Source organism: Thalassophryne amazonica, chromosome 8, assembly GCF_902500255.1.
Source record: "Thalassophryne amazonica chromosome 8, fThaAma1.1, whole genome shotgun sequence".
Taxonomy (NCBI): domain Eukaryota; kingdom Metazoa; phylum Chordata; class Actinopteri; order Batrachoidiformes; family Batrachoididae; genus Thalassophryne; species Thalassophryne amazonica.
Window position 1 is genome coordinate 17,878,294 of NC_047110.1, and position 22,798 is coordinate 17,901,091.

The following is a 22,798-nucleotide window of genomic DNA, read 5'->3' on the forward strand; positions in this document are numbered from 1 at the left end:
AGGCTGTGAATACTCACATACATGTGATTTCTTAGTTATTTTATTTTTAATAATTAGCAAAAATCTCAAAAGAAAAACTCTTTTCACATTGTCATTATGTGTTATTGCGAGTAGGATTTTAAGGAAAAAATTAATTTCATCGACTTTGAAGTAAGGCTACAACATAACATGGAAAAAGTGAGGCGCTGTAAATACTTTCCGGATGCACCGTACTACCTTTACCATTGGCTTCATGACACTCCTCCTTCATGATGCCATAAACCACTTCGAGAACACTGCTCACTACTTCTGGCAGATCTGTGGAGGTTTCATCTGTGGATTGGCCAATGATTTCAGCAGTCCACAGGTCATGTTGTCTATCATCCCAGGGTGAAGGATGGTGAGCATGGCTGTGACATGTGAAAGTGGTGTGAGGACAGCAGCACAAACCAGGTTGTCTTCTTTCACCTCAGCGAACTGGATCAAGGGACAGAAAACAGTGGGATAACAGAATCTCTATATTTAAATGTGCAGTCCAGAACAAAGGGCTTTAAAAACAGTCAAAACACTCATGAATTTTTATGAACATTAAGCACTAACTGAATGGTTACTCTGCCATTATCCTGTTGCTACAACCCCCATGTTCAGGGTGCAGGGGAAAATTACATCTCCTAGTACACACACACACACACACACTTCAACCGCTTATCCAAGATCCAGTCATGGGTGGTTGGGCCTATCCCAGCAGTCATAGGCCGTGAGGTGAGGTACAAGCTGGACAGGACGTCAGTCTCTTGCAGGGCCACATACATATAGACAAACAAAACACATTCATACCCGCACGCACACCTACGGCAATTAAAGTTTCCAATCCACCTAACTAATGTCTTTGGATGTGGAAGGAAGCCAGAGCACCCGGAGAGACCGCAAACACAGGGAGAACCTACAAACCCCACACAAAAAAGGCCCCAGGCGGGAATGAATCTCATGACCTTCTCGGTGTGAGGCAACAGTGCTAACCACTAAGCCACCCACTGTTCATACATAAAAAAAAAAAAAACACACAATACACACGCATATATATATACTCAACAAAAATATCAATCAATCAATCAATTTTTTTATATAGTGCCAAATCACAACAAACAGTTGCCCCAAGGCGCTTTATATTGTAAGGCAAGGCCAACAATAATTATGTAAAACCCCAACGGTCAAACGACCCCCTGTGAGCAAGCACTTGGCTACAGTGGGAAGGAAAAACTCCCTTTAACAGGAAGAAACCTCCAGCAGAACCAGGCTCAGGGAGGGGCAGTCTTCTGCTGGGACTTGGTTGGGGCTGAGGGAGAGAACCAGGAAAAAGACATGCTGTGGTAGGGGAGCAGAGATCGATCACTAATGATTAAATGCAGAGTGGTGCATACAGAGCAAAAAGAGAAAGAACAATGCATCATGGGAACCCCCCAGCAGTCTACGTCTATAGCAGCATAACTAAGGGATGGTTCAGGGTCACCTGATCCAGCCCTAACTATAAGCTTTAGCAAAAGGAAAGTTTTAAGCCTATCTAAAAGTAGAGAGGGTTGTCTGTCTCCCTGATCTGTATTGGGAGCTGGTTCCACAGGAGAGGAGCCTGAAAGCTGAAGGCTCTGCCTCCCATTCTACTCTTACAAACCCTAGGAACTACAAGTAAGCCTGCAGTCTGAGAGCGAAGCACTCTATTGGGGTGATATGGTACTACGAGGTCCCTAAGATAAGATGGGACCTGATTATTCAAAACCTTATAAGTAAGAAGAAGAATTTTAAATTCTATTCTAGAATTAACAGGAAGCCAATGAAGAGAGGCCAATATGGGTGAGATATGCTCTCTCCTTCTAGTCCCCGTCAGTACTCTAGCTGCAGCATTTTGAATTAACTGAAGCTTTTTAGGGAACTTTTAGGACAACCTGATAATAATGAATTACAATAGTCCAGCCTAGAGGAAATAAATGCATGAATTAGTTTTTCAGCATCACTCTGAGACAAGACCTTTCTGATTTTAGAGATATTGCGTAAATGCAAAAAAGCAGTCCTACATATTTGTTTAATATGCGCTTTGAATGACATATCCTGATCAAAAATGACTCCAAGATTTCTCACAGTATTACTAGAGTAATACTAGTAATACTACACAGTATTACTAGTATTACTACAGGTCAGGGTAATGCCATCCAGAGTAAGGATCTGGTTAGACACCATGTTTCTAAGATTTGTGGGGCCAAGTACAATAACTTCAGTTTTATCTGAGTTTAAAGCAGAAATTAGAGGTCATCCATGTCTTTATGTCTGTAAGACAATCCTGCAGTTTAGCTAATTGGTGTGTGTCCTCTGGCTTCATGGATAGATAAAGCTGGGTATCATCTGCGTAACAATGAAAATTTAAGCAATACCGTCTAATAATACTGCCTAAGGGAAGCATGTATAAAGTGAATAAAATTGGTCCTAGCACAACACTTTTGGTTTTGCTCCAATTTTGTATAAGATGAACTCAAAGATCTAAAACCTTTTCCACATACACAATATCACCATTTCCTTCAAATATTGTTCACAAACCAGTCTAAATCTGTGATAGTGAGCACTTCTTCTTTGCTGAGATAATCCATCCCACCTCACAGGTGTGCCATATCAAGATGCTGATTAGACACCATGATTAGTGCACAGGTGTGCAATGAATCCGCTGATCATATATGTGCTGAACCATGAGGGTCAGTCCGTATTTATCATGGATCAAATGTGATCCATTACACCACTAATGCACGTAGACCTGACCTTTAGTCTTCAATAATCCCAACTTATGATGTACAAAAGATTTAATGGAAATTAAAGTGAAAAATGATGAACTGTTCTGTCAGTTTGGCCCAAGTTACAATGGTTGCACATTGTAACCCTGGTAACTGTTTCCTACTGCACCTTCTAGTGTTTGGATGTCTCACCATGTGCAGAGTCTGAGCAGAAAGTTCCATCAGCAGACGACGAAACGCTGGTGCTCCCTGGTCACTGCTGTTGGAACACTGAATCACCCATGACTCTGTGGATGCCTCAGTCAGAGAAGACAGGTCCCAGTCCTGCAAAACTCCTTTCAGAGACACCTTCACTGAGTCTGGGAGAAACCTTTGCCTGCGACACACCGGCTCTACTGTGACCCCACAACACTGTATGACATTACCTGTAAGGTGAAGAATTACACAACATAAACAAATAATGATACTTTGTCTCCTCTGTAACTTTCCTTGATATAAATGTACCATATAGCAATTTCCTTGTGTTTTGTTCATATTTTCCAATGTTGTCTTTTCACACTTCTGCTGCTTCTCTCTTGTGTGTGTGTGTCGAGTGACAGAAATACGTTTGCAAATCAAGAAACTAACTTCAGCATGAGAGCTACAGCAGAAATTGACAATACTACACATTAAATATGAGCAATATTACACACAACACACAATGAATCATATGTTGCTAAGAATTACAGGCGACCAAATTCATCACATGTGCATAAAATAAATGAACTAAAAATGCTTGGCTTTTAATAACTGCTCATACTGACTTAATTATGACAACAGGAATGCCAAACAATAACAAATATCCTGTTGTCACAAGTCGCAGCCTCCCTGGGAAAGCCTATGCAAGGGTACTAGAGAGGAGACTCAGACCGTTACTCAAATCTCAGATTCAAGAAGAGCAATGTGGGTTCTGTCCTGGCCGTGGGATGATGGACCAGCTCTTTACTCTCCCAAGGATATTAAAGGGCCTTGGGAGTGTGACCAACCTGTCTACATGCCTTTTGGAAAGGCATGTCAAAGGAGTTCTGCGAAGGGTATTGTGGGAGTTTGGGGTACCGAAACCACTGCAATGCATTATCTGGTCTCCATAACACCAAATTAGGAGCCATCTCCGCATTACACTGGACCTATTCCTGGTGGGTGTTGGACTCCCCCAGGACTGCTCCCTGTCAACAATCTTGTTCGTGATGTTCAAGGATGGGATTTCAAGGCTAGTCAGGGACAGTAGGGTGCCCAGTTTGGTAACATCAGAACTGCATCCATCCTTTTTGCGCATAATGTGGTTCCATTGTCTTCATCAAACAGTAACCTCTGATGCACAATGAGCAGGTTTGAAGTGACTGCCATGAGAATCAACACCTCAAAATCTGAGACCATGGTCCTCTGTCTGAAAAGGGTGGATTGACTCCACTGGGTTAGTTAAGAGTTATTGCCCCAGGCGGAGGAGGTGCAGTATCTTGGGGTTCTGTTCACGAGCATCAATTTTGTTACTGTCCTCCTGCTCCAAGGTGGTGGCCCCAGGTATTTGGAAGCTCAGAGCCCCCAACAGCAAGCCGGCGAGCCTCAGCGTAGCATTGATCGTCACATCATGTGCATGTATTCAATACTGTATACGTATGTAAATCTGTAGCATGATAGAATGTTTTCATTTTGTGGTGAATGTATGTAAGGCTATAAACATTTGCTTACATGATCCTCTGCTTATATCTGAATGTACTGTGCACCTTATACTTTGCTTTTCTGTAATTCTGGACTTGTGCTTGTCTTATGCAGCCCAAACATAGTCTTTATTCTTGTTACTTAATCCACTTGTCTATTCTTGCTGAGTAAGCTCTATAATACGAGTATCTCTAATTTTTTGGGCAACAATTATATGTATTGCTTCTCAGAGTAGTATGATCAAAATTTTGTGATTGTTGGTGCAAGAACCAGCACGTCCGCTAGGTGGTGAGTATGCTTTGGCTGAAGATGGCTGAAGTTTACCGAGCTGCGCCTGGAACTTGTGGATTGTTGTCACTGACAACTGCACAGTCAGTTGCTCTGTCTCACTCACACACAGTATGCATGGTTATCACACTACTAGTGTGCAGTAGACTGACTGTAATTCAACATGGAAAGAATATTTATTTTAAAAATATCTGATTTTTCCCTTCCTCACTTGGTATGCAGGTGCTGTATGTGTTGGTTTACAGGTTTGAAATGATGCTACTTGTATATGTGCCTGTTTCTAAGTAGAAAAAAAAATCCACTCTCCCTCACCACTTTTTTCTGATGTCAAAGATGATAAACTAATGTTTTTTTTTTTTGTTTGTTTGTTTTTTTTTTTTTTAATGGGGCCTAATATTCAAATTGCTTCATTCATGATGTCACTGGTGTGACTGATTGGCATAGCACGGGTCACTGTAATCTGTGAACAGCAGCTCAGTTATTTAAGGCGCAAGTTTGGAAAAAAAAAAAAAAGTCTTGTCGAACACTTTTAATCGCTGGACCAACAAGATTGTTAATTAGGCATCGTTCTCGCAGCAGAAAACAGCAACTGCACATAGGTCAAAAGTTACTGGACCGTGTCCTTGAGCCAGTAGATTTCTCTACCCCTGGTGGGGCCAAGTTTGAGCACGACACTGCTTGATGGGGTGGTGTCTGATATTTAACATACACTGTAGTGGACCGTCATAGTGAAGAAAAGTGCTGAGCCAGAAAGCAAAGGCTCTCAATTTGCACTCCTATCCTCACCTATGGTCATAAATTTTGGGCAATGACGGAAAGAATGCGGTTGCAGATACAAGTGACAGAAATGAGATTCCTCCATCAGGTATCTCTGCTTACACTCCTGGACAGGGTGACCAGCTTGATTATCTGGAAAAGATTCTGAGCAGAACCTATGCTTCTTCGCATCAAAAGGAGCCAGTTGAGGCGGTTCAGGCATCTGGTGAGGATGCCCCCTGGTCGTCTCGCTACAAAAGTCTTAAAGCACATCCAACTGGGAGCAGGCCCCGGGATTATATTTTCCAGCTGCCTTGGGAATACCTCAGGATCCCCCTGTGAGAGTTACAGGACTTGGCAGAGGATAGGGAAGTGTGGGTTGAGCTGCTTCGTCTGCTGTCACTGGGACCCAAACCCGGACAAGTGGCAAAAAATGAATGAATGAATCTTGTCACAGTTAAAAAGTCAAACCGTAATATTTAATTATCAGACAGCCCTAATCCCTCAACACTGTTGTACAGTACATGTCTCACAATTAGCTTTATAGTTAATCCACATTTTTTATCCACCTTTTTCTTTGTCATTACTAACCTTGCCTCCACTCCAAAACTGCTTTCGTAACAGGAAAAACCAGGCGGTAGAAGTGTTCCGAAGACAAGAGGTATCTGAGGCTGGATGTGAAGGCAAAAGTCTCAGTCCCAGAGTGTGGCTGAGGTTTCACAGGACAGGCACAAGTTTCAGAAGTGCAACCACAGGGATAACTCTGCCACATGACTGAACTAGGACTTCAGACATCTTTTCAAAACCAAAGTGATTGGCACACCTCATAACCTGGAATGAATAAAAATTTATACTGAGACAAAACACACATAAAAAAAAGAAGAAAAAATGGGGGTGGGGGATATGTGCCTATTAAGTCTAAACCAAAAATGATCTTGAACGTGGATCACAATTAAACCAGTGTCAAATTTGGTGAAAAGCCTTGTACAATTTTACTCGATCTAGTAGTAGTCTATTGGCCTTGTGTCCACACAGCCTTTTTTGTTTCCTCGAGCCCTTTCATCTTTTTTCAATTTCTCTAAACACTGCATCCATTGTACACTCAACAAAAATATAAACGCAACACTTTTGGTTTTGCTCCCATTTTGTATGAGATGAACTCAAAGATCTAAAACTTTTTCCACATACACATCACCATTTCCCTCAAATATTGTTCACAAACCAGTCTAAATCTGTGATAGTGAGCACTTCTCCTTTGCTGAGATAATCCATCCCACCTCACAGGTGTGCCATACCAAGATGCTGATTAGTGCACAGGTGTGCCTTAGACTGCCCACAATAAAAGGCCACTCTGAAAGGTGCAGTTTTATCACACAGCACAATGCCACAGATGTCGCAAGATTTGAGGGAGCGTGCAATTGGCATGCTGACAGCAGGAATGTCAACCAGAGCTGTTGCTCGTGTATTGAATGTTCATTTCTCTACCATAAGCTGTCTCCAAAGGCGTTTCAGAGAATTTGGCAGTACATCCAATCAGCCTCACAACCGCAGACCACGTGTAACCACACCAGCCCAGGACCTCCACATCCAGCATGTTCACCTCCAAGATCGTCTGAGACCAGCCACTCGGACAGCTGCTGAAACAATCGGTTTGCATAACCAAAGAATTTCTGCACAAACTGTCAGAAACCGTCTCAGGGAAGCTCATCTGCATGCTCGTCGTCCTCATCGGGTCTCGACCTGACTCCAGTTCGTCGTCGTAACCGACTTGAGTGGGCAAATGCTCACATTCGCTGGCGTTTGGCACGTTGGAGAGGTGTTCTCTTCATGGATGATGCGAAGGAGATGTGTTGCACTCCATGAGGCAAATGGTGGTCACACCAGATACTGACTGGTATCCCCCCCCAATAAAACAAAACTGCACCTTTCAGAGTGGCCTTTTATTGTGGGCAGTCTAAGGCACACCTGTGCACTAATCATGGTGTCTAATCAGCATCTTGGTATGGCACACCTGTGAGGTGGGATGGATTATCTCAGCAAAGGAGAAGTGCTCACTATCACAGATTTAGACTGGTTTGTGAACAATATTTGAGGGAAATGGTGATATTGTATATGTGGAAAAAGTTTTAGATCTTTGAGTTCATCTCATACAAAATGGGAGCAAAACCAAAAGTGTTGCGTTTATATTTTTGTTGAGTATAAATATCCAAATTCTATGATTTCAGCTTCTTAAATGTGAATATTTTCTAGTTTATTTATTCCTCTGATAGCAAACTGGATACCTTTATGTTGTGGACAAGAAAAGACATTTTAAAGATCTTATTGTGGGCTTTGGAAAACACTGACCAACATTTTTCTGAGATTTTATGGACCAAACAACTAATTGATTAATCTTAAGAATAACAGTGGTCAATAAGTGTTTTTTCTTCCTTGGATTCTGAGAACTGATTTTTTGGGGGGGCTGAATCCAAATTTGAGCTCAGATTTCCTCTGTCACATCACATTTTATTTGTAATCTGCATGCTCCATGATGGATTACGCAAAAGTTCACAGGTTTGACACCACTAATCACGCACAAAACTAAGAAAAAAAAATGTGCTTTTCAGTGGTGCCTTACCTGTAATGAGCATAATGCTCCAGACTGTATTATTTCAACATATTGTGCTTATTTAGTATTTGTATACTGTAGTCAATAATGCTCAAAAAGGTTGCAAGCATAAAAGTAGCTTTGGAAATGCATTCTTAAGGGAGTAGCTGCCGTCCATTGCGAACATTATATGGGTGCTTAAACACAACGTAAATGTTTTAACTTTTGGCATAATATAAATTTTTTAAAAGATCTTGTTTTCCTATCTCAAAAAAGTGATGTGATTGGCAAAATCTAACACCAGTTTCAGATGCAGCACCCCCAAATTACCCAAAATCGTTAAAAAACTTGATGCAAGAAAAATCGTGTTGACCAGCGTAATCAGTAATACATTGTCTGACAATGAAAGTAATCGTCAGATGTAGCATGACTCCAATCACAGCCACAAAAGCCAACAATGTCTTCAGAGTTGCCACAGGAGTCTTTGTGACTTCGCTCGCTAGTGTCCTTGTACAGTGCATCCGGAAAGTATTCACAGTGCTTCACTTTTTCCACATTTTGTTATGTCACCACCTGATTACAAAATGGAGTAAATTATTTTGTTTCTCTCAAAACTCTACTCAGAACACCTCATAATGACAACATAAAAAGTTTTATTTATTTATTTTTTGCAAATTATTACAAATAAAAAAAAAAAAACTAAGAAATCACGTATTCACACCCTTTGTTCAATACTTTGCTGATGCACCTTTGGCAACAATTACAGCCTCAGTTCTTCTTGAATATGATGACACAAGCTTGGTGCACCTATCTTTGGGTAGTTTTGTCCATTCCTATTTGCAGCACCTCTCAAGCTCCATCAGGTTGGATGGGGGTTGTCGGTGCACAGCCATTTTCAGATCTCTCCAGAGATGTTCAAGTCTGGACGGGCCCCATGAAGGTCATTCACAGAGATGTCCTGAAGTCACTCCATTGATATCTTGGCTGTGTGTTTAGGGTCATTGTCCTGCTGAAAGATGAACTGTCACCCCAGTCTGAGGTCAAGAGCGCTCTGGAGCAGGTTTTCATCCAGAATGTCTCTGTACATTGCTACATTCACCTTTCCCTCAATCCTGACTAGTCTCCCAGTTCCTGTCACTGAAAAACATCCCCACAGCATGATGCTGCCACCACCATGCTTCACTGCAGGGATGGTGCCTGGTTTCCTCCAAACATGACGCCTGGCATTCACACCAAAGAGTTCAATCTTTGTCTCATCAGACCAGAGAATTTTGTTTCTCATGGTCTGAAAGTCCTTCAGGCGACTTTTGGTAAACTGCAGGTGGGCTACCATGTGCTTTTAACTATGAAGTAGCTTCTGTCTAACCACTCTACCATACAGGACTTATTGGTAGATTGCTACAGAGATGTTTGCCCTTCTGAATGGTTCTTGTCTCTGGTTTGTTCCCAGTGGAACAAACCACAATATCTAGCTGGGAACACAACAGGCGGGATTGTCACGACGACATTCGTGCATCAAAGATGTGCAAGTGTCTGGGTGCCTTAACTTAGTTACTTTACTGATTACTCAATCTTAAAAGTAACTAAGTTAGATTACGTTATTTTGGTAGTTACTTTCAGCAACTGCCGACAACACCCCACCCCATCACCTTAACATGAAAATGATAACCCATTTTGCCAATACTCACTTTATAGTTGCCCTTTCTTGACTTCAATGAACATAAATACTTGTTTAATAAAAAAAAAATACATAAAATAAAGACATCTTTCTTGACCTCATATTTAAATGTTGACAGCACTGTAATGGTAAAGCTTACCATTTCTAACCTACATTGTTTATAAATGTAACTATTAAATTTTTTCTAACATTTTTCTAACATGGAAATTCTTTCTAAACATTTTAGTTGTTGAAGTTATTATTATTATAAGTTATATTAGTATTAGTATGAAAAAATGTCCTCAAAAGTGGACCATTAATCTCGGGCTGTTGTGGGGAGCCACGTCTCCAACCCCAACTCAGAGCTGAGCTCCAGTGGATGTGGCTCTGGGCAGCAGCTCACTGAAAGTGGGCAGTTCAGACATCCCCTGCATCTCATCAGGACACCCGTTTTAAAGCTGCGATCGACCCACAATACAAAAATAATAGTACCGCACAAAGACTCGGAGAAGTAACTTTAATCTGATTACTGATTTGGAAAGATTAATGCGTTAGATTACTCGTTACTGCAAAAAACAGTCAGATTAGAGTAACATGTTACCAGCATCACTGGGATTGAATCATTCATGTCTTTAAAACTCCTGTTAGAACTCATAAGCATCGCATAATGTGATGCTAATGGGATAACATTAGCTTTAGTGTACATGTACATATGTGCACATCCCAGAGCACTGTCTTTGATGTGAGATGCAGAAAGCTATTAGATTGTGAAAAAGCAGAGTTGTTTTTTGTTTTTTTTTGTTTTTTTTAAACAACACGCGCGTGCCGTTAAAATAGTCTGAAGTTGTTTATCAGCCTCATTTAGCCGAAGATGATGGCACTGGCTAAAGCTCACATTTTGACTTAAATCCAACAGTTTGTACAGTGGCGATCAGACTGTCTGTCATACTGCCTTTTGTGGAAAACCTTACATATAATTGAAGTTTTACATTTGTACAGATTTAAGTACAACCATTCAAGTCACATCTAGGAGCATGTGCTAGTGCTGCGCTTCGCTGCATTTACATCATCACCGAACCACTTTGAGCCCTGAATGCCAACCAGCCAGGCGACAACCAGTCCATTCCAACATGACCATCTGCCTGCCACAGCCAGGTGAGACACAGGTGCCCCCTTGGTCTTCTCAAGCTACTGGGGTCCTCAACACTCAAGCACATATGTATTGGATCATACACAGAGAAATGTGCCACATGGCCAAAATAGTTAGATGAAGTTTTTGTTCCAGCCTTGTGGAGCCTAAACAATTTTAAGTTTGTTTCTAGTTTCATTTTGTGCACTGGAACAATGATAAGGAGCATCATTTTTGTTGTGATGTAACGTCAGTTATGACAGTTTGTTCACATTTTGTTCATGTGGTGGTGTCACGGTTGCACTCTGCGTTGTGTTGTTATGACTCCGCCCATTCGCTCCCCTCGGGACGTGAACTCACGATCCTTGGCATGGGTGTCGGACTCTCTAACCAGAAGGCTGTGGCCTTGTGACCAGAGAATCCTTTTGAGCTGTTGGGAGTGAGGTTTACTAACTAAATATGCACAGCGACACCTGCTGGCCTTCGCTACACTAGCACTCAGGTGCCATAGTGTTGAGGACCTCTGTAACTGAAAAAAAATGCCAGGGACAAGCCCATGTTTCATGGTTTCTTTGGCAATGTGGGGATAGACCACTTGATTGTCTGGGCGGTGTCACCCAGAACCCAAAGTAGTTCTGTAGTGTGGTGGTTTGTGCTCACAGACCTGACCAATGAGGTTCTGTCTCCCATATCAGCTATTTTTACAGTATTATTTCAGGGAAGCATCATACAAAGGTGTTTAAGTACCAGACAACTTTCAGTTTTATTTGAAAGTATGCATGTATTACTTGCGTATCTCTTGTTTTCACTCAAGGTCACCTCAGCAGACCTAATCTAAGGTGGGTCTGCAAGTTGATTTGGCACAACTTTGACGCCAGATGCCCTTCCTGGCACAACTACACAATTACATGGAGAAATGTGGCAGCGACTGGGTTTGAACCAGGAACCTTCCACACTGAAACCAAGCGCACGAACTACTTGGCCACCACCCCCGCCACTGAGAAAAATAGCATACGGTTCTTTATTTTACTGCTGATATTTTACTTAAAAACATAATGTGGCAACAGCCTACAATTTACATCTTATCCATCCATCCATTTTATGTAAATTTAAATAATCTCCTTGTTTATCACGACTGAATTTGCAAACTGTAATCACAAATGTATCATCTGCAAATGATACATTCAGCGTAGAATCAAATGTGTTTTTACACAAGGCCATCAAAAAAGGTCATCAGGTACTGCGGAGGCTTTGCATTCGTCCGTCCGTCCGTCCGTGCTCAGCGTAAGTCCAATCCAATTACTGCCAGAGTCTTCAAATTCACAGAGAACATTCTTGGGACACAGACCTTGGACAAGTTCAAAGACAGCTAACCTTGACCTATTTTAAGGTTAAAAAGTCACATTATTTCCTATTTTTATGCTATGTTTGTTTGTTTTTTTGTTTTTGAGGGGCAGGGGGTGACAGTCTGCCAATCAGAGTAGAGCGACACCGTGATATCACTGGCTGGTCTCTCTCTGGTGCTCCAAAACAGCTTTGTTTATGTGTAAATATAACGTTTGTCACATATTATATAAAAGCTAGCGAGAAATACTTCTAAAACTGAGAATGCTGTTTTTGTAACCTGATAACACCTCTGGAGCGTTTTACAAGACATTTCGTGGACGTCAGCATGCACGCGCATCACACGCAGTCAAAGCTAAATTCCACTCTTGTGAAAAGCTCAAGTATGTGCACATGCACGCCCTCCTGCAAACGTTCTTAAAATGTAAATAAAATATTTGAATGACTGACTTCTGCAACATCAATACAAACATACACACATGAACGTATAAATGATAACCAGTGTTGCCACAGTTACTTTGAAAAGTTACTTTTTACTTCATTAGCAGCTTTGTGCAGTTACTTTATTAGCAGCTTCCGACAACTTGCAACTAATAAGGTAACTAGTAACTAGCTTGGTTACTCTTAAGACTGAGTAATCAGCAATGTAACTAATGGTTACTTTTTCTCAGTACTCAATCTTAAAAATAACCGTTAGATTATTAGTTATTTTATTAGTTACATTCAGCAGCCGCCAACAAGTTGTCTGCAGCTGCTAATGACGTAACTGTATAAAGTAACTGAAAAATGTAACTTTTCATAATTACTATGGCAACACAATAAAGCATAAACGCCTATTTCCACTGTGGTCCTTGTGAAATTATCACGTAACAAAATTGAGGGGCTTAAGTGAACATAAGACAATAGAAATTAAGTCCCTGCAGCTGCTCACTTGTTTCCACTCGGAGTTGCCACAGCAAATCCAAGGTGGACCTGTATGTTGAACTGGCACAAGTTTCACGCCGGATGCCCTTACTCAATCAATCAATCAATTTTTTTTATATAGCACCAAATCACAACAAACAGTTGACCCAAGGCGCTTTATATTGTAAGGCAAGGCCATACAATAATTATGTAAAACCCCAACGGTCAAAACGACCCCCTGTGAGCAAGCACTTGGCTACAGTGGGAAGGATAAACTCCCTTTTAACAGGAAGAAACCTCCAGCAGAACCAGGCTCAGGGAGGGGCAGTCTTCTGCTGGGACTGGTTGGGGCTGAGGGAGAGAACCAGGAAAAAGACATGCTGTGGAGGGGAGCAGAGATCGATCACTAATGATTAAATGCAGAGTGGTGCATACAGAGCAAAAAGAGAAAGAAACAATGCATCATGGGAACCCCCCAGCAGTCTACGTCTATAGCAGCATAACTAAGGGATGGTTCAGGGTCACCTGATCCAGCCCTAACTATAAGCTTTAGCAAAAAGGAAAGTTTTAAGCCTAATCTTAAAAGTAGAGAGGGTGTCTGTCTCCCTGATCTGAATTGGGAGCTGGTTCCACAGGAGAGGAGCCTGAAAGCTGAAGGCTCTGCCTCCCATTCTACTCTTACAAACCCTAGGAACTACAAGTAAGCCTGCAGTCTGAGAGCGAAGCGCTCTATTGGGGTGATATGGTACTATGAGGTCCCTAAGATAAGATGGGACCTGATTATTCAAAACCTTATAAGTAAGAAGAAGAATTTTAAATTCTATTCTAGAATTAACAGGAAGCCAATGAAGAGAGGCCAATATGGGTGAGATATGCTCTCTCCTTCTAGTCCCCGTCAGTACTCTAGCTGCAGCATTTTGAATTAACTGAAGGCTTTTTAGGGAACTTTTAGGACAACCTGATAATAATGAATTACAATAGTCCAGCCTAGAGGAAATAAATGCATGAATTAGTTTTTCAGCATCACTCTGAGACAAGACCTTTCTGATTTTAGAGATATTGCGTAAATGCAAAAAAGCAGTCCTACATATTTGTTTAATATGCGCTTTGAATGACATATCCTGATCAAACTCAACTGACGCAACTCCACATTACATGGAAAATGTGGCAGGGGTGGGGTTTGAACCAGGAACCTTCCGCACTGAAACCAAGTGCACTAACCACATGGCTACCACCCCAGTGTAAATAAGACAATAGGATATTAATAATTAATGTACATGAAAATATTTTTTTTTCCTCAGTACTTCTTAATCTAAGTATTATCTATAAAATGAGTTTCAAAGTATCAACATATCAACTACCAGCCAAAATCCACGCTTGCATCCCTAAAAGAAACCTCATTTCTATTGATATTTTCAGTACAACCCACTTTATTGTTTTGAATTAGCACATGTCAGCATGTGTACTGGGTCAGGTCAAAGCATAGAAACAATGTGTGTACAGAACCTAGCATTTAAAACACTAACTTTCCAGGAAAATGTCTAGATTTCAGAAGGAAGTGGCTATTTGTATGTAGTCGTATCAATAACGTTTGTATGTAGAGCAGACTTGTTATGGTTAGAGGTTGTGGTTAACATAATTTAGGAATCAATGCATCAATAGAAAATTCATGTACCAGTAGCCTCATGATCACATGACCTATACTAACCAACAACAAAGATGCTACGCACCAACAGAAGTTCACTATACGAATACGGCTACGGTTAGCCACTGCCATTGTGGAATATGTAAATTCAACTGATTTCCCACAGACTAAATGAATCAGACATTTTGATGTAATTTTCACATATGTTATGTTTTGTGCTTACATTTATGTCTTGGCCTCAGGTTCTGTGGTGATGCTCTCCTAAACTCACCTCGACATGTGAACAACTGTCAATCCAGTGCAACACAACCTGTTGTTGGACCAACAATTCCTTAAGTCCTCTGGACACAATGTGTTCTGAAACATCTACTGGCATGTCCTGGTTTCTCAAAGAAAGGTAGTCCATTAGCTGTGTCCTGGACCGTGGACAGTCAGAGACAATAAACAGCATGTTTCGACAGCTACCCAAAGGCTCGTCCTCCTGTGAAATAGGAACATTTCCAGCTCGATTGCTCTTCCGAGGCCTCAGTGACAGTTTGGTGGGAGAGGTCATGTCTGGTCTGTCCCACTGGAAGTCCAAAAGGGTTTCTTTGATTGCATTTTGAACAGACTGACTGGACTTCTGGATCTGCTGAGAAGGATATGGCTCGTCCTTACCATCAAACTTGGATTCAAACTCCAACTCAAAGTCCTCAAATGTTTTATGCTGCAGCTCCTTGAAGTCAGATCCCCTTGACTTAATGCCAGCACACTGGCCAGTCCTTTTAGACCGAAAAAATTTATAACCCCAGCGCACTTTCTCAAATCCATACTGGTAGGCGAAGTGCAGCAGAATTCTGAGGATTCCTCGTTTTACAAAGTGACTTTTCACATCCAAATGACTGTCTGAATTCTGATCACCATAATCCACATCGATGACGAAAACTAAGTTGTGCACAGTCATAATGGTCAGACGTTTGAAATTTAACAAGCCACGAAAACAGGTTCATCTGATATTCGATCTCGCATTTCAAGCTTCACTGATCCGCAGCACTGTTTACGAGCGCTTGAACACAAATTCAAAACAAAGTTACTAACTAGCGTCATGTCTCTTAGCTAACACATTAGCAAGTTAGCGTAAACAATGTCAGCAAACACTGAACAATAATTGTCAACTCAGCTTTAACGACTTTTGTATGTTAAGTACCTAGCATCTACCAAAATTAACGCTCTTAATGTATTTAAAATATATTACAATTACAACTTTGAAGGTGGAAAAATGATTCTCTCGCCATTTTGGTGCAGCCTTCTTCCATTAACCGTTCGCGCTCCTGAATTAAAGTTCCGCCCCTTCTCTGTGATTGGAAGCACACTGTAAAAATCGATGATTTCATTGGGCCGATAGAAGCATCAACTAGCTGGTGATTGGATGCAAAGCCTGCGACAACTTATGATTGGGTAAGTGCAACGTCAATCATACTTGGAGCAAAATTCGTTAAAAAAAAAAAGTTGTATTCTGAGTTTGCTGGGGCCTTTGTTGAAGAAAGCGGATTTAGTCAAAACTCTCAGTCCGCTTGTGCGTCACTGGGGATAGTGTTAAGGTTTAGGCTTGCCTTTCCCTTTCCTTGTGTGGTTCCTTGTCATGGTTTGTATTTTTTGGTGTTTTCTCTGTGACTCAGATCCTCCACACCTGACCCACCAGAATCATAGTTGCCATCTGCCTTGCTTCAGCCTTCAGCTGCCAGTTTGCTACACTCATATTCGACTCCTCTACCTGCCTTGCTTAGCTGTTACTATCCAGCCTGCCTATATCTCACCAAAATAAACTGTAAGAACCGTTCTCTGTCTTCAGGTTGTGTTTGCATTTTCGGTCCTATCCATGGGTGTAGTTTGGTGGGGGACAGGGGGGATATGTCCCCCCCCACCTTTTCAACCGGGGGGGCAGAATATGGTATGCTCCCCCCCACCTCCTGACATATATGTGTGTACTTGAAACATGCTATACCAGTCTTATGTGCAAACCATGTCAGAATAGTATCTTTGTTTCTGCAAGTTTGCAACATCTGTTTCTTGTTTGTCACATTCGGAATTTTCTGGGACTGCATTTGCCCAGATTTGAAACCAAAAATAGTTGCCTCTAGGCACTAGTGTCTACACATAAGTATCAGTGGACCGTATGCTAATTTACTAAATTTGGAAAGTTAGAAAAGGAAATCGGAAAAGCTATCTGGGACCTCAGAAAGCCCATCTGCAATTATTGCTTGATCTCCAAAATCAGTCTATGCAAGCAAAATTATGTTCAGTATGAGTGTTGTCATTAGTGCCACTTCGAAAATTAAATTCATTATAAGTAATTTATCCTAAACTTATGATCTGTTGTTTTTTCAAACTTATGCAAAAACAGTATGCGATAGTTAATAATTATTAAGAGCCTGTTCTTTCATATTTATGAATACATTTTACCACATTGCAGTTGTTTTTTTAATGAAAACTCAACCTATCATTCTTTTTGAGTTCTACACATGTGGTGATACCTTATTTACACCAGGATGTTAATAAAATCAATGCTGGCTATTTTCAGAATAAAGTACTTATATCCACAGTTTCAAATTGCACAAGTCAAATGGTGTCCACTTTATGGTCTTCTCAAAACATTAAAATTACTGCTCTGGATGCTCAGAATGCATCTGAGCTTATCTAGAAACCGTTGGCTTATGGGGGTCTAAAGCGGCCCCCAGACCCCTGGCCTATGGGCTTCTTTGTCCCCCCCCCCCCAATTTCTAGTTCTAAATTGTGCCCTTGGTCCTATCTGTGAGTTCCTAGGTCAGCCAAAACAGTGGCATCATACTCAAGAAGACCCGAGGCTGTAATTGCTGCCAAATGTGTATCAAAAAAGTATTGAGAATGATTTCTTAGTTGTTTTTTATTTTTGATAAATTTGCAAACATCTCAAAAAAAAAAAAAAAGAAAAAAAAAAACTTCTTCACATTGTCATTATGGCCAAAAGGCACCTGAAAGGCTCTCAGACCATGAGAAACTAAATTCTCTGGTCTGATGAGACAAAGATTGAACTCTTTGGTGTGAATGCCAGGTATCATGTTTGGAGGAGACCAGGCACCATCCCTGCAGTGAAGCGTGGTGGTGACAACATCCTGGATGAAAACCTGATCCACAGTGCTCTTGACTATTGACACGCAGCCGTGCACAGGTTAAAATGGTTTACGACGTGTTTACTCATTGCCACGCAAGATTGTGTGCCAGTGCAGGGATCAAATTTGTGCAAGTGTCAAGGTGCCTTTACATGGGAAAACTGCACGTGTTTGCACTGATGGAGCCACAGCCATGGTTAGGCGCACCAAAGGCTTCATTGGCAGGATGACAGAAAGGAACCCAGATGTTGTTGTTATGTACTGTTTTTTTTGGTGGTGGTGGCAGCATCATGCTGTGGGGATGTTCTTCAGCGGCAGGATCTGACAGACCAGTCAGGATTGAGGGAAAGATGAATACAGCAATGTACAGAGACATCCTGGATGAAAACCTGCTCCAGAGTGCTCTTGACCAGCAGGGCAATGACCCTAAGCACACAACCAAGATATCAACGGAGTGGTTTCAGGACAACTTTGTGAATGCCCAGAACTGAATCCAATTGAACATGTCTGGAGAGATCTACAGTCCTACGCCTTTATTTTGTACAAACTAATAAATGAGAAGAATTGACTGTAGGTGGATGATGTGAATGTATGCAGCAGGATTGTAACGTGTGATCCCCTCACAGGCCCAGGCTCCGGGTTGGAATCAGCAGGCCAGCAGTGGTGGATCATGTTCTGGGCTGGTTTTCCTCAGAGAAAATGGAAGTTAGTGATCAAAGCAGTGACCTCCTCCTCACTCAGTGCTCCCCAAAAGACTTCCCATCCACCTCCTCACCTACAGGGGGCAGACGAGCAGCGCCAGTCAATTAAAAGAAGAAATGAAAGCACTCAACTGAGGACTGATGTTCTGCGCACATTGAACTGCTTCTTAGAACAGACTATGATCTACAGAACAAACTGCTTGTTTCTCTTCCTCTCTGCTCCTCTGCAGCCTGCAGTGTCTAATATTTTAAGATTTGTAAACTTTATTCTTGTTTGGATAAATTCACAGGGTTCGGTGAAGGTTCAGTGGCTATTGAAAAGTTTTTCACTTGATAAATGTGCACTTTTCCTGATAAATGCTACATTGTTTGAGCTTCTCATTTAATGAAAGTGGAAAGTTTTCTGTCAGATGAACAATCGATCAGCTGCCTAATGACATCAACAATAATTAAAAGCAGTGTTAATGTTGGAGACATCACACATCGAAGTAGTGATTTTTTTTTTTCCCCCTTCTATTGGGGGACCACTGGTTGATTCCAGCTGCAGTAATTGAAGTTAAAATGAACATTTATTAGCAAAAGTACAATCAAAACTTAGTATCAATTACACTATGAATGAAGATGAAGTGTTATTCAGGAGGGCAGTACGGTGGATTAGTGGTTAGTACTGTTACCTCACAGCAAGAAGGTCATGGGATCGATTCCCACCTGTGGCCTTTATGCATGGAGTTTGCATGTTCTCCCTGTGTTTGCTGCTTCCTCCCACATCCAAAGATATGCAGGTGAGATGAATTGGAAACTTTAAAAAATTGTCCATAGGTGTGTGTGTGTGCGGATGTGAATGTGTTTATCTATATGTGGCCCTGCGACAGACAGACTTCCTGTCCAGGGTGTACTCGCCTCACACCCTATCAGTGCTGGGATAGGCTCTTGCCCTCATGACCCTTAATAGTGGTGCAGCTTAGCCAAAATTTCCATAACAATTGTTCATTTTGTGGCTAAAGCACTAAATTTGGCACATTTGGAACATTTTAAAATTTTGACCCCTGTGTAATTCTTCATTGACCCCTGTAGGTCATGAGAGGTCAGCTCCAGGATACCTCCACATCTGAAAATAAGTATGAGTTAATTTAGAATATGTGTGCCAAATTTCATACTTGAGTTGCAAAATGCACAATCATTAAGCTTATCTGCTGCACTATAATTGGAGTAATCGGTTGAAGATGGGTGAGTGTTAATCAGGGGACACAACATTTGGATTCCAGTTGTCACCAGGTCACATTACAGGCAGATCCATAAGTATTTGGGCAGTGACAGAATGTTTGCAGCATGCTGAAAAATCAAATCTAGATTTTCATACAACACAACAGATCAAAGCTAGGCTGGAGTCTCCCTTGTGCCGTTTGGCAAACTGTTCACATCTTCTTTTTAAGGGAATCCTGGAGAACAGGGGTAATTACTTATATCTCAGTATGGACCGGACCACCACTGTATCTTTTTAAAAATTCAGCTGGTTTAAGTATTGTCTGCATAGATTCACAGCAAAGCAACAAAGAGTGGCGGCGCCAGGAAATTTTTGTTGGGGGGGGCTGAGGGGGGAGGGCTGGGGTAAAAGTTGGAGGGGCTCCACAAAAAGTCGTCAAAATGAAAAATATATAGTAAATTGCTTTATAAATACCAAGGTATATATTTTAGTCACCCATGCTCCTCTAAAATGTGGTATCAGTGCACACACACATCACTTAGAATGATTGCAAGTTCAGTAAACTTGGACATACGTATACAAACTGAATTCATTGAAATGGTGCTCAAGACAATCCATGGAATCAACCTTACACAAATCGTCTATATCAAAGATTTATTGTCAATTTAACACCAAGGTTTTGGCGGAACAACGATATACAGCTTCTGTATAGTCTGTGTTAGTGCGCGGCTGCGGCCGACATGCTTGATGAATTCCTGCGCAAAAAGTAGCGCCCAGATAATTGTGATATATTCCTGTGAGATAAGTATGTCTCATCTAAATCCATTCTAAAATTTGCCAGTAATAAAATTATAAAGATAAGTGAAGTTTTAAGAGCGGCTTTAATAAATATTTAGGAAACCTAAATTTTTGGAGTATGGAATTAAATTTGTCTCATTAATACTTGCAAATGCACAGAAGGTGATTTACAAATATCCTTTGATTTGTACACGTGCTTTGTGATCCACAAACACAAATTTCTGATTTGTAACTTGTGTGTGGGTTTTTACAAATAAATGTTTATTTGCAAAACTGAAAATTCTGTTTTTGAAGTGTGATTCAGCATTTGTGGATCACCGAACACACACATTCATCACTTTGCTCAGTTACACAATACTGAGACATTCTCAGCACAAAACTGCAGTTGAGATCCACAAATATGTCAGTCGCTATTCACATTATTGACAGAATTATTGGGGGGCTGAAGGGGGGCTTGGCTCATTATTGGGGGGCTTAAGCCCCCCCAAGCCCCCCCTTGGCACCGCCACTGGCAACAAAACAACTTTTCCCATGACTATGTTTACAACCCCAAATCACAAAAAGTTGCAATGATGTGGAAAATAATAAGTAAATAAATGAAGCAATGATCCTCACATTTACTTTGGCTTCTACTTTGACATGGACAGCAGTAATCTGATTTTTGACTTAATTGTTGTTCACAGAATATTCCATTCATATTCCTGTTTGCATGTTATGGAGCATAATCTGACACACATGTCACATGTCTGACATGTTGCAAAATGCTGTAAAAACTCCAGTGGGACATCAAAGTCTGATTTAGGTGTTTTCGTGTCAACAGTGCACTCCAGTAGTCTGATTAAAATTGTAATACACCAGATAGCTTGGTTAGATTATTGCTTACTCCAATTCTGATTTTATTCAGGTTCAGGTAACCAGAAATCACTGCTTCCAGACAGACTGAAAACTCCTTTGACCCTCAGGCCATCAGACTGTACAACTTCTCACTCAGGGGAAGGAGGAGGAAGAGGAAGACAGAGGACGGGAAGAAGAGGAAGAGCAGTAGCCGGTAAACCACTATAGCGATCAGGATGTCTGGAATTTATATTTGTGTATTAATATTTATATTTGTAAACTTTTTTTTTTACTTCCACTTCTGATACTCTGTGTGCTTCTTACCCTGTGTGCTGCTATACAATGCTGCTGGAACTTCAGCTTCCCTGAGGGAGTTTCCCAACGGATCAATAAAGTTCTGTCTAATCTTATCTTCCATGCCGGTGATCTTAATCAGGTTAATAACTGAACATCACTATCCATGTAAATGCAGCTATTCTTGAGTTCAACAGAAATACCAGCACTCATGAGCGTTTACTTTGAAGCCAAAGCAGTTCTATATCAAATATGAACTAATTAACTATCAAACTGTGTGACGAAGAAATTCCTCCTTTAAAAGAAGACATGTCTATTTTATGATTAGGATAAAACAGATACAAAATGTATTAAAATACATTTTATACAAGTTAGTTTTTAAACACGCATTTACAAAAACACGTGCTAAGGGACCAAACACCAAACAATAATAATTTAATAGTAACTATTTACATACAGATCAAAAATACAATAAATAACCATTCATGAATATGCACAAATGAATATTCGGCGTCCGTCAGTCATGGTTGACCACGGATGAAAATATCCGTCCAATAAATCCAAAATCCTTAAGGGAACAAATTAAATCTTTTATTCAGGAAAGAGTGACGTAAGTCGAGCGACGACAAACACCAACGTTGTTTGACCAAGTGGTGTTGCCGTACCACATCGCTGCAAATCGGGCACGGTAGTTTATTGCTAAAAGTTGCTAAAAGAATCTGTAAACGAATTTATTGCTAAAGGTTGCTAAACGACGTGCTTCGTCGTGTGATGACGCCATCGTGTAGCTGTACTACAGTATCCGTGATAACAAACACTTTCACAAATACAAATCCGACAGTAAACAAACAAAACCTTTTAAAGCATACTTTTTCACCGTAGAGTTGTTGAACGCGTCGGGACGGGGGCGTGGCCATAAACTGACATGGCGCCGTCTTTAGCCGGAGTGTCATCGTGTTCGTTCCGCTTAGTTGTAGGTTAAGTCATATTTTCGCACAGAAATTTTGTCTTGTTTTATTTTTCAGGACAGCGGCTCACATAGCTCAGCATGGGAACGGTTCATGCCCGGGTAAGAAACC

The 22,798-nt window shown here is 41.0% G+C and overlaps 2 protein-coding genes across 3 annotated transcripts in view; one reads left to right on the forward strand and one right to left on the reverse strand.

The window, feature by feature from the left end:
* Window positions 1-16,059, reverse strand: part of ticrr (TopBP1-interacting, checkpoint, and replication regulator) — a 78,673-nt gene extending 62,614 nt beyond the window's left edge. Inside the window, 6 exon segments of the mRNA XM_034175799.1 lie at window positions 214-358; window positions 361-456; window positions 2,946-3,178; window positions 6,087-6,225; window positions 6,228-6,326; window positions 15,032-16,059. Of these exon segments, the coding sequence (XP_034031690.1) occupies window positions 214-358; window positions 361-456; window positions 2,946-3,178; window positions 6,087-6,225; window positions 6,228-6,326; window positions 15,032-15,703 (1,384 nt within the window). The 5' untranslated portion in view covers window positions 15,704-16,059.
* A 6,567-nt stretch (window positions 16,060-22,626) lies between these two features.
* LOC117515306 (sorting and assembly machinery component 50 homolog A) overlaps window positions 22,627-22,798 on the forward strand; it is a 31,890-nt gene continuing 31,718 nt past the window's right edge. For both annotated transcript variants that reach the window (XM_034175800.1, XM_034175801.1), the window contains exon 1: window positions 22,627-22,788. In XM_034175800.1, coding sequence (XP_034031691.1) covers window positions 22,768-22,788 — 21 coding nt within the window. In that variant the 5' untranslated portion in view covers window positions 22,627-22,767. The remainder of the gene's footprint in view (window positions 22,789-22,798) is intronic.